This window comes from Pelmatolapia mariae, linkage group LG5 (genome assembly GCF_036321145.2).
Source record: "Pelmatolapia mariae isolate MD_Pm_ZW linkage group LG5, Pm_UMD_F_2, whole genome shotgun sequence".
Classification (NCBI taxonomy): domain Eukaryota; kingdom Metazoa; phylum Chordata; class Actinopteri; order Cichliformes; family Cichlidae; genus Pelmatolapia; species Pelmatolapia mariae.
The window spans coordinates 22,046,694-22,058,991 of record NC_086231.1 but is presented as its reverse complement, the minus strand read 5'-3'; the positions used below and the strand labels follow the sequence as shown (position 1 = coordinate 22,058,991).

At 38.2% G+C, this 12,298-nt stretch overlaps 1 protein-coding gene across 1 annotated transcript; it reads right to left on the bottom strand.

The window, feature by feature from the left end:
* Positions 1-395: 395 nt before the first annotated feature.
* stat2 (signal transducer and activator of transcription 2) lies at positions 396-10,096 on the bottom strand. The gene is made up of 24 exons (XM_063474210.1): positions 9,928-10,096; positions 9,440-9,571; positions 9,208-9,352; positions 8,708-8,803; positions 8,028-8,120; positions 7,862-7,940; positions 7,623-7,702; positions 7,392-7,543; positions 7,123-7,281; positions 6,934-7,023; positions 6,122-6,181; positions 5,964-5,984; positions 5,774-5,867; positions 5,473-5,520; positions 5,293-5,376; positions 5,041-5,139; positions 4,783-4,918; positions 4,539-4,591; positions 4,254-4,339; positions 3,483-3,619; positions 3,182-3,370; positions 3,045-3,099; positions 2,766-2,857; positions 396-1,184 (listed from the first exon to the last, which is right to left on the bottom strand). Exons 2-24 carry the CDS (start codon positions 9,568-9,570, stop codon positions 955-957), a joined length of 2,409 nt encoding a protein of 802 aa, XP_063330280.1. The 5' UTR covers position 9,571; positions 9,928-10,096; the 3' UTR covers positions 396-954.
* Between the last annotated feature and the right edge of the window lie 2,202 nt (positions 10,097-12,298).

Genomic DNA, 12,298 nt, shown 5'->3' with positions numbered 1-12,298 from the left:
CTCTTAATTAGCCAAAATGTGTCTATATATTGTTTACAGAGAATTGGTGAATTGCATAAACAGACAGCCAAACAATTCTGTGCTCTAGTGATTAAAATTTAAGTACCAATTAGCAGGCATGTGTGATGCAACTAAAAGCCAGCTAATGACTGAGCGCTCCACCCATTGTTCAAATATGGCTGCAACAAACTAACATGACAGCATGACTTTCATGTCCAGCCTGTTTCTATGCTAAAAAAAAGTTATATCAGCAGAAAATCATCATAATAGTCAAAATATTAGTTCTAGTCCACAATTTTTACAGGTAATGAGGTGCAGGCTAAAAATATAAAACCAGTTTCCTACATTTGTCAATGTACAATTTGTATTAATAATCAGACCACACATTTCTTCTTTACTTGTGCTTTTATTGTGATTTAAATGACAGTGTTACTATAAAAGGACAAACTAAAACAGGAAGTGGGATGTTTACACGTTGTAGGTGCCAATATTAAAACAATAACAAAAGGGTTCAAAATAAACAACGATATAATAAATTATGTGCAGTCTATGCAGTAATAGCTCATACAAACCTTTCCTGCCTCCTTACCTGGTCAGTTTTTAAGCATGATTTAGACTTTATGCCTAATCTTAAAATAATAAAGTATGGACTGATATGAGTCCGGCTCATTCAATGTTCTTACGTGTATCTCTTCATAAAGCAGTAACAATAGTTTAGGATTCACAGGGATGCTCTATAAATTTATACAGTGCACAAAAACATCAGTTATGTGTGATTTTCAGGGTCATCAGATGGGCTGTCGAGCATTTCACATGAAAACGGAATTAAAAGCAAACTATTTCATTTATGCTGGATTTGCCACGTGTGCCACATTTTTCTGATATAAATGCTGTACTGTGTGTAAAGCTAACAAGTGCATTATGTACAGTGATATGGTTGAATACAAACAGAAGCTAAGGGAAGCTGCCACAGGACTGTGGGAGCAGACAGTTAAATCCTTGAAGGCTGAAATCAGGCAGAGATTGGTCATCTTGCAGGAGGTCGTTGTCAAAAAGGTTTGGATTGTTGAGATACATCAGCAGATCCTGCGGCGGCTCTGGGTCTTCAACAGAGCCATTCATCATGGGATCAGGGTCATAAGATTCCAGTGGTGGCGTCAGAGGATAAAGATCCCCGTCTTGTTCTAAGAGTGAAGAAGGAAAAAAAAAAAAAAGCTGAATCTGTTGTCATCGCTGTGTAGTTTATTTATGCTCTTGCTAGGGAAATGAAACTGAAAAAACATGTGATGTGCTGTTCAAGCCCAAAGCAGAAAATAGAGAATCACAGGAGCTGATTTTGTACAGAACATTTAAACGATGTCTAATTTAGTATGTTTGCTGTCTTTTAAGCTCAATAATTTACATGTTACTGAATAAATAATTTACCCTGTACATAAAAATCCTACACGTGACTAAATCTGACTACTACTACACCCTCACCCCCGTATTTTTCCGTCATAAAACTCAGACGTGCATAGAAAATACTGTTAATATTATTTTCCCTGTGAACCCAGAATCACGGAAATATTAAAATCCGAGAACATCAAGTCACTCAATGAGTGCAAAACCTCAGAAACTGTGAGAGCTTGACTGCAGCCATGAACAAAGCATATGAATAAAACTAAATTGAACTGAATTGTTCTATATTACAGCACACACACATTTTCATATCTTAGTCCAGACATCTCATTTACATTACGCTTTCCCTAGCCGCTTAGCCTAAACCTAACTATAACCTAAATGTAACCCTGACATTAAAAAACACATTTTGTACCTCAAAAATGCCTTCAAACTCGTGGGGACGGGCGTTTTATTAAATTTATTTTATTTTATTTTTTTAAAAATCCAAATTATGATTCAACCTCATAGCTGTTTGCCTTCGCTCAAGGCTTAAGTCTTTCTCTAAGGATTTTCTGACGTGTCAATAGAGAAAACAAATGGAAAATTCGTTCTGAAAGCGGAGTCATTAAAAAAGTGGGCAGTCCCTGTTGCACTCTACAGTTCTCTATGACTTTAACCTTTAAAGCTTGAAGAGATCCAGCATGCATGCAGATGAACAATTGCAAGTGATGAGAACAGGACTTGTAAGGATCAATGCAAGCAGGGCAAAAGCACTTTGAGCAGTGCGGAGGACAGCAGAGAAGGTGACCTCAAAGAGGAGATCGCAAAGATTTAAATCAGGTATGATTTTTGCTTGTTATGAATGGGATCAAGCAAGGTTTTGATTTGAAAAAAAAAAAGTCAAACATAACATACTGTAAACATTTTTGTAGTAATTAAATGAAGAAAATATCATTTAATTGTGAGTTTTAGAGGTGCAAGTATGTATATTACTTCAGTAGTAATTTTAATAGCGACTCCAAGAATGTATTTTAATGTAAAAGGACCAAAAAGCAGCGTGAAAAGGCAGGATAATAAAACGTGTTAGCGATTGTATTGCTTGGCCAGAACAAGGCTTTATGTTCACTGCACCATGCTACGGCACATGTGCATGCAGTAAAAGCAGCCAACATTCCCACAAAAGTTCAATTCGAGGATAAAAAATAAATAAATCTTTTAAAAAGCTGTCACCTGACATCTACTGTATTCAGACAGCATGCTACCCATTGATTTCATGCACTGCAAGACCATAACAGGGATGGTGACAGAGATTTTTGATGAAAGGTGAGTAATTTGTTTGACAAGGTCTTAAGCTGGATTGGACAGCAAGGAGAGGCATGACTCACCAGCTGCCTCTCCACACAGGCCATTCATTGGCTCCAGGCCTTCACCCTGTGCCATGTCAGAGGGCATGGGTGACCTAGCCTCCAGTGTGTTCCTACATGACCAATGATAAACAGTCATTACAACCATTAGCTCATGACATAAAAAAGGGTGTGGGTACACCACTTTTTAAGTGAAGTGCATTTAAGTTTGTTGTATTAATGGGATGGGTCTTTTTTTCTTTAATTCCAACAAGCAAGACACTATAAATCAGCCTGAATGTATATGGACCGCATACTTACTCCTTGGAAACAAACACCAGCTTGGTTTTGATGTACTTTATGTATGGACTGTCCTCTGAAACAAAAAGAAAGAGAAATTGGATTTAATGGGTCATCTGCAGGACTAACTTCAATAATATTTTAAATGGTGGCCTTACCTCCACTCTTCTCAGTGTAATACTTTCCAAAAGCCTCATATTTCGGGGTGTCCGGATACAGGTAGAGTAGAGGATTTTCTGGGACATTTTCAGCTTCTAAGATCTGGAAATTTCGAATGATTTCATGGAAGGGAATCTGGGAAAGGTCAACTTTGGTGAAGGGCTGGACTGTCTTTACATCAGGCTCACCTAAACAGACAGTGGATGATGTATTAAACAGGTTACCCCGGCCACTGTGAAATGCAGCTTAGTTGTATTTCTTTCAGACACACAAGCAAAAAAAAACCCAAAACACTCTCACCAGTCACAGTGATTTCCACCCAGGAGAAGGTAATTCCCCCAATGACGCTTTCACTGAAACGCAACAAGAACGTGCCTCTCTTTTTCTTCTTCAAGAGAGACTTCTCTTTGCCTTTGGTAACAAAACCCATGATGAGCCTGAAGCACAAAAGGAATTTTATTTTAAAAGGCAAACATTTCAGGTTTCACGGACACTGAAGTTATGAGCTAAACTGGACCATGCATATTAGTAACAGAGTTATCCAGATTACAATACTGACAGTTTGGCATGTGGCTGGATTCTTTTAATCTGCTTAAACATTAACCTGACACTGCTGTCAAGTTTTCAAATACAGATGCTTACTTTTCTTTACTTAAAACAGAAATTTGTTGATACCTTTTGGAGGACAACCTGCAGATTTTTCCAAAAAATTATTATCCAATATAGTTGTCACGAGTTAAGTTACAATAATAAGAGGTACCTATTTGTTCTGTGTGACGTACAAATAATATGCAAGGTACAGTACTGTGCAGAAGTCTTGAGCCACATCTCATTCATTTAGAAAGTCAAAATCCCTTGTTATTTTGTAATTGTGTAAGCTGTCTTGAGCAATAGTTCTCCAGGCTTTAATGAAGGTCTTTCAAAATTTTTATTTGGACACTGGTTTGTTTTTCAGTCATTCTCAGTCCAGTCCTTAGAGCTAACCATGTTCAGAGGAATGTTTGTTTTGTTTAACCCATTAAAACTGACCTATCAGTCATTCAAGCTTCTAAGAATGTATAACAATCATACCCATCTCTCCAAAGGTCCTCAAGGTATGTTTTCACCATCATCAAAATGCCATCAAACCACACCCAGAAAGTGTCAGGAGTATTCTCCTGCAACACAAACAGCAGAAAATGTCATCTGGACACACCTACAGACCAATGTTCTCTGTAACGAAATGCTCAGATATATTTAGATGAAATGTAATTATTGTTTTTAGTGGTAAAGCTTAAGGTTAAATTCATCAAGCCTTGCAAAGTATGGCTCGAGGGATTACAAAATAAAAAAAACAGTAGCTTTTAGGACTCTTACCTTGGTAAATTTTGACCACGGTACTGTGCAGCTGTCATAGTTTGGCTTTTTGCCTGGAGATTAAAACAAACGATGGACAATCACAAGCATGCTTACAAGCCACAAAGGACAACGAATTATGTCAGTCTTGTGCTACTATCTATAAATGTAAAGTTTGCAAAATCAAGATACATTTTAACAGTACATGAAAGTAGGTGTTGTCAACAATGAGCAGAATGAAGCAGAACACGGTGGAAGAATTTACCAAAGAGCTTGTTTGCGATCATTTCCAGCTGAGTGTCATCCAGGCCACGTTTTGTGGCCGAGAGAAACTGCCAGCTCAACATCTCTCCAAACTGAGGCCAAGTAGCTGCAGGAGTGTTGGCGAAGAACATAACATCCTGGAAAAAGCAGCATATGTGCATGATATGTACACGATTAATTTAGTCTGGCCCGTAATTGTATTACAAGGGAACTTGACTGCAAAAGGACAGCATGTCTGCCAGTAGCAGTGACTTATCACCTTGGGATCCTGACTGAGCATGTTGAACCAGAGGACAGATGCCCAGGCACTTTGCTGCTGGCTGGAGTTTGAGATGATGACCACAGGGAGGGTGGAGGCCTACAAGTGTGTGTGCCATAAAAATTATAGCTTCTACTTAGGTCATAGTTCTGTCACCAAAGCTGCAAATTAATGATTAATTTTTAAACTGAACTAATGTTCTTTATCTGTGATGGCAGCCATATAACATGAAAAACACAGAAGAAACTCCACCTGCAGCTCAACAGAGAAGCCTTTCAGCTCAAATACAGTGTTGAAGTAGATGATATGCAGCTCCTCTGTAACACTCAGAGAAATCTATAAACAAGAAAGTAACACACAGATCATTATTCCTTTATTATAATGTAACATTAAGAAGAGATGGTATCAGCAGGGTTACCGATATTAACTCACATCACTGACTCCTTTGCCACCACCTCCTGATTTCTGCTCCTTCAGAGTCTACAGACAAATAGTATTTATGAATTAACTAGTAAGAACGCACACACAGTCACTCCCAAATAACATATAAAAATTCTCACCTGCAAATAAAGGCTGTATATTGATATAAATTTTATTTTTTGAATTACTTGAGTGTAGCTGATGTGTTACATGTTAAATACGTTGTTAAATATTTGGTTTTAAACCATTTTTGTGTCACAGTTGTATAGAAGTCTTTGTATCTAATTGCTTATGAATTCATTATTGAATATACCAGATGTCTGAAGTCTGCCACCATGCCTCCATTTGTGCTCTCAGCCATGTTCAAGGCCTTAATTTTAGTCCCCAGGACATTGAAACGTCGATACCTACAAAAAACAGGAGGTTTACTAAAAACAAGTTCACAGCAAATGTCAAAGTTCAACGTGGCTTCTGAAACTTAGATGTAAATGAAAAAAACTTGCCCTTTGATCTGAGGAGCCTCCCTATATTCAAAGGTGAGAAAAAAACCACAGCAGCAGTGATCACAGGGAGGAATTAGACATCTTTCTCTAATGTTAAATGCTGGAAGTTTGTTTTAAGGGTAATGAAAACAACTAAAGGTCTGAAAGAGAAAACTTACTTGTCCATGGATACATCCACTTTCATGGAGTGGTTCAGTTCCGGAAACTTCACAAGAAGTCTGAAATGGTTACGTCAGGTGCAAAATGTTAGAGCTTGAGAAATATGAAGATGATGAAGACAAAAATGTAAAAAAACAGGAAACCAGGAACGCTCTCAAGATCACAGCATGGAAGACAGCCAAAGACATACTTGGGAAGAAGATGAGATGGCTCTGCAGGAATGCAACAAACTTTCAGACTTACTCGCATTATTTCACAATTGATTCTTTGTTTACATGGTGGAAATAAAGGCCAACAAAACCACTCTCTATACGAGTCTGTTTCTATAAAGATACAGCAGCTTGATATGCACATTATCCTAATAAGTACAGCATAGTACAGTAAGATAAGGGGGGCACAATGTCAAACATATATTTTTACTTTGTGTAATATGCTGAGATATTTATAATTTTTAATTAATTATTTTTTTGTAACTTTGTAATATACTGTATTATTTAATTTGGTTTAGTTAGTAAATGTTCTTACTGTCTTGGAGCAGAATAAAGTATTCTGATTCTGATATTATTTACTGTAAGCTCATTAGTGGCTCTACGGGTTTAAACATTTTCCTAAAAAGCAAAAGATCCAAGTTCAATCCCAGGAGGAGACACAAATCCCTCTGGGGTTGTGCCAGCCAGGACACCCAGTGTAAACAAAATCTGCCAAATCAAACATTTGGATTAGGGAGCAGCTGGAAGTAGCTCTCTTATTAAATGCAGATAAGTCCATCGAAACACTGCACTGCACGCTGATTTCTGTGCTGGGCACTGACCTGGCTTTGACAGAGAACTGGACATTTGTGCGGAGAACCAAAGATCCTTTCCCCTGAGGCATGGACGGCTGAGTTTCAACCACAAAGGAGCTAAATGTAAAAGTAAAAGAAAAAAGGGAAAGTCATTTAATTACCTAAAGAATACATAAAAGTGAAAGAGAACATCATAGAGTGTCCTAAAATAAATACCTCTTGAGTAAGTCTCTTAGAAGAGTGTCCACTCTCTTCTGCAGTGTGGGGTTTTGGGCCTTCACAGGGTCATTTTCATAGGACACTTTTCCTACTAGCTCCTCCAACTTAGTAAGAAACTCCCACACCTGGAACAGACACACTGCCACACAGCTGAACCTAGAGAATCACAAAGAGAAGAGTATTTATTTTAATTTCATGCAGATTTTAGAGAATGGGGGGATGGACTTTGGAAATGCAAATTCATCTCAAAGAGAGAATAAACATACCACTTTTCCAGCTGATCCAGGCAAACATTGTCTGGAGCACCAATGCATGCTTTCTGCTGCCTCCTCTGCCACTCCACCAGCTCCTTCTTCACAAGCACATCAATGATGTCCTGAGTCCTGTCCAGAATATTATTCAGGCCTGACAAAGTGCTCTGAAAAAAGAATGTAAATAATTAAACAACTACAATAAAACATTTAAGAATATATTTAGGAATATTACTGACTCCATACCTTCCTGCAGTCATTCAACTTGTTGACAAGCAACTGAAGCGCTCTAATCTGTTCGTTTTTCCTGGCCTCCTCTACCACAGCTGTGTAAAAGTTTCCATGGTGGGATGAAAATTTCCACATAACAAAGACCAAAACAAAAGAGTACATGTAGCTCTGATTTAAATCTGTTTTAGATTTATTGCTCATTCTCACAGACATTAAAGCATGCAAATATAACCAGAATGTTTTCATTTGTTTACCTTCCAACTTATGGGTTTGGTATTTAAAATCAAACTCATCTTGCTGCTCCTCCAGACATATGATTGTATGTTCCATACACTATAGCACAAAAAAAGGAAATGAAAGAACTGCGACATGTTTTATCCATATAATACGAATAATAACACAAAGCAACATAATCTCCACCTGCACTTCATTCCTCAAGCCAGCCAGTTTACGTTCAAGGTCCTGCTGACTGCTTGTCTCCATTGCCTCTGGCTCAACTTGCAAAAGCTGGACCTAAGAATAAACAAAGGAGGAGCGAATACCAAAATCTTATTGTCTTTCAGATGTAATACTGGGTGAAGCTGTCACAAAGGAAATAGTAAGTGAGAGTGTAGTGTAAAAACTGCTGGGGGAAAAATCTTCATGTTTTAGCCCACACAATGAGTTTCGTGGTTCTATTTCGCACACGCAGCTCTTTTTGAAAAACTGAATGGAAAAAACTAAAACAGGATAAAAATTTACACTAGGCTCCTTAAAAGTTTGCATTTAATTTTAAACTTAAAAGCTGAATTGCAATACTACAAACACTACAGCTAACAATGGAGTCATAACAGAAAAAAGCCAAAACATGACAATGCACCAATAGATCATATGATATAATGTTTTCCTGTAAAAAAATACCACATACAGGTATATCCAAGTGTGCAAGTGTAGTGTTGGGGCACTATTTTTAGCAGAGCATTACCATTTTACAGAGCATGCTAAATACCTAATGCTTTTTCTGGGTTTATTTCTTTTCTTAAGGCACTTAGCTACATTGTTATCCAAAGTGGCAATACACAAAGTTTATTTTAATTACCACAATGAGACATTACACCAACCTTTTCAGCCAGTTCAGCGCTCTCCAGGATTTCCTTCTCTTTTTCCAAAAACCAAAGGATGGTGGTTGCCAAAGCGCACGGATCATCCACATACCTCTGTAAGAGAGAAATGGCAGAGGCTGGGAGTCACATGTGTTAAAGTATATTATGTTACACTGATACAGTATATAGATCAATCAACTGTGCAGACTTACTGGAGGACATTAAAAGGCTTTTTTTACTTTTGCCACTTTTTATAAACCTTTACTGTCATATTATCATTTCTCATCAGCCAATAAAGGATTAATAACAGGTTAATGTTTTCCTATGTCTAAATATCTCTCACTTGGCTTATTTTACAAGCTAAAATACTCTGAGGACTAAACAGGAAATTCCGAGCATGTAAACACATAAGCAAATCATGGTAAACGGAGTGGTTGCTCTTAAGATACTATTATTCAAAATCTGCTTTTCCATTTTAAACCAGAGACGTCACTGGGTTGCTCCTTTACTGGACACACCTGAAAGTTCTGCTTATAGCGCCTAATGTTGTGCTGCAGTAAAAATGACTCCTCCTGGACAAAGCGGCTGTGTTGGATGTCCAGATTCTCAAGCAGGACCTGGAACAGCACCATAGCAAAGGCATGGTCCCGTGCTGCCCGCTGCCTGCAGAAAAAGACATAATAAAAGCTTTTCACAGCCATACTCACTTACAGTAATCATTGAAGCTCGTTGAATCACAGGGTTCCTTACCACTCCTGCTTCTCTATCCAAGGGGCCAGGTAGTGCCGAACATCCATGGGCAAAGCATCTCTGTCATAGAGCTCGTGTAACTGCTGTCGGTACGCACTAGGAAGCTGTCTCAATCTGTCCCACTGTGCCATCCTAAGGCACACAAACAGCCAGCAATCACATTAAAGGCTGGATTCAAGTCAACAGCAACGAATGTGTATCTATGCCGGGTGTTAACTTGTCATCCTAGAGTGCGACTACTTTACAAACAGTGCCATAAAGAGTAAAGTGGGCGAGTTTGTACCAGTATGAAATCAACAGCTGAGCGAACAACAGATGACCGTAGACCAAGTCCTTACTGTATGACGTGAAATCCGTACACTTTGTTTTAAAGCGATACTGAAAACTTAAACTTTACTTTATCTGCAGGTTAGCTAGCTGGCGGAAAAAGTGCCAAGACCACAAATACCCGTCGATAATGACCCGTCGATAATAACACATTTACTCACCTCAGTGCAAGATGTCAGTGCGAATCCACTTAGTATACCTTATTAGCTTTCCGCTAGATTAAGACAATGTGCATATCTAGCTCTTCCGTCGAGCTACTTTTGAACGCTGGTAAAACAAAACAACTGTCAAGAGCAAGCAAGCGTGTAAACTGTTTCCTCGTCGAGGCTTTATTTTACTGCTTTTTCATTGGATAACTACTTGTCCCGCCCAAGAAGACCATGACGACTAAACTCCCGACGCCATTTTGGCTCTGAAAGAATTTCCACCAAAGGCAGTTAAAGAGCCGAAATGTCGCGACAAGACTCGCAGATTCCTCGTGAGTTCAGACTTAACGCCTGATTGGTCAGTCCGTGGACAGGACCACGAGCGCTGCTGGTTAATGCATCTGTCAATCTCTCGCGTTGCATGGCACTGAGCAAAATAGAAACTTACGGCCGTGTAACCAAGAGATTTCCCGAGAAATGACGTCTCGAAAGTGACAAAGCCAAAGAGGAGCATGTGACTCACAACAAACCTCAAAACAGGTTGTGTGTCTTCGTAGAATCATCTGAGAAGAAAGCGTTTTTTATTGTATTCCCACGTCGCTTTTATTGTATTCCTTTATGCAAACACAATGAACATGAAAAAAAAGTACCTTTACGTTTATTGGAGTAAAATTTGAAAAGCATGACGTTTTATCCTTCACACCCAGGGGCGGATCTAGACAAACTTTCTTAGGGTGGCATGAGGGTGGCAAAGAAATCAAATGGGGGGGGGGCAAAATCAAAGCCTTTTTTTTCAAACACATATGCAGGTGGTTACATATGGTTAAAATGAGTCAAATGCAGTAAGTACACACATTTTTCATATAAATATAGTCTATAACTTAATTAAACACTTTAGTTACAGAAAACAAGTGAGTTTTGATTTTATGTACTGTATAACCTGTATAATAAATAAATATGTACCCCAATAAGTATAAAATCCAGAAAGCTACACAACTTTACAAACACAAGTCTAACTTAAGTTTCACACTGTTTTTTGTTAGAAAACAATCACATTGTTACATGCTTAAATTACACAAAATGTCAGAAATCTGCACTGTCACGAACAAACATTTAAATCTAATTTTTCATGATTTGTTCAATTAACCCACAGAGGTCTGAAATACAACTGGCCATTTTTGACTCCTTTTGAGTTTACATTTGTATTTTACCCTCAAATTGTTTCATTTTATTTTTTCCCCTTGCCTTGTTTGGTATCATTCTTTTCAGCTCAACTGAATTTAGTTGTTTTTTCACTGACATACTGCATTAGTATTACTGATCTGAAATCACACAAAGAACTTATTTTTAACTTATTTTATAACTTGAAATGCAAATGTAAATTGTACATTTTGTAAACATATACAACTATTTATCTAAAAATGCAGCCAATACACCTGCCACTTTTTTCATTTTGTACAACCATTTAAAAATATTACTAAAACTAAAATGAGAGAACAATCTGGTGTCGCAATAAGATGCCCAACAAATTATGTGTGCCAGTAAAAAAAAGAAAAGAAAGTTTTTCCACCAAAAGACAGAGGAGAACAGCACAGGGATAAACCTGCAGGTCTGACAACAGGAGGTGTATCACTCTGCTGGTTTTCTACTTAGGGACAGTGTTTACATTGCAAATGTGCCTTTGTGACATGCATTAGTGCAATCACTGACACACAAAACAAAACGACTACAGAACAGAACAACTACACAAGACAACACAACACACTAAGTATACACTCCACACTAAACGTCACAAATCTCCCACATCTAAAAACTCTCTCTCTCTCTCTCTCTCACTGGCTTGCTCTGTCTTGCTGCCGTTACTGTCACTCCCTTCCCCTCTTCCTAAACAACCAAATCCCACATGTTGACTTTTTTTTTTTTTAAATTGGTCGACATGGTACATTTTTCCACCAATAGGAAATAGGTGGCTTTTTTCCTTTCTTTACTGTTTTCGCGCTGTCCTTAGAAAACACTTGAAACGCACACACACACACAAACGTGACGACAGTATTTAGAAAAAAGCATGGCTTATATATATTATCATAACTCTGGATTTACTGGCCTGTAATTAAAATTTAAAAACCTTGAAGTCCGAACTTTCAATGTGGGCTGAAATAGAGACTCAGCGTGGCTGCAGCTTGTTGCTATGACAGCTTACATCAGTCATGTGATTTGGAGGTGCAGCGTGTCCGTGGACCACAGAGGGTTAATAACACTCACCTTCCTTCCATTTCCAGAGTGTAACAACCAACCACCTGTGTGAAATCTGAAATTCCCATGGTGCTGTTCAAAATGTGTGCAAGCATCGCTTGCTACTGAAAACAAGAAAAAAGCCGGTCTGTGC

Coding starts and splice junctions, on each gene's coding strand:
- stat2 (XM_063474210.1), bottom strand. CDS start 9,570: ATGGCACAGTGGGACAGATTGAGACAGCTTCCTAGTGCGTACCGACAG. Junction 7,282..7,391: donor CTGGATCAGCTGGAAAAGTG/GTATGTTTATTC, acceptor GTGATTCTCTAG/GTTCAGCTGTGTGGCAGTGT. Junction 7,024..7,122: donor CTAAGAGACTTACTCAAGAG/GTATTTATTTTA, acceptor TTTTACATTTAG/CTCCTTTGTGGTTGAAACTC.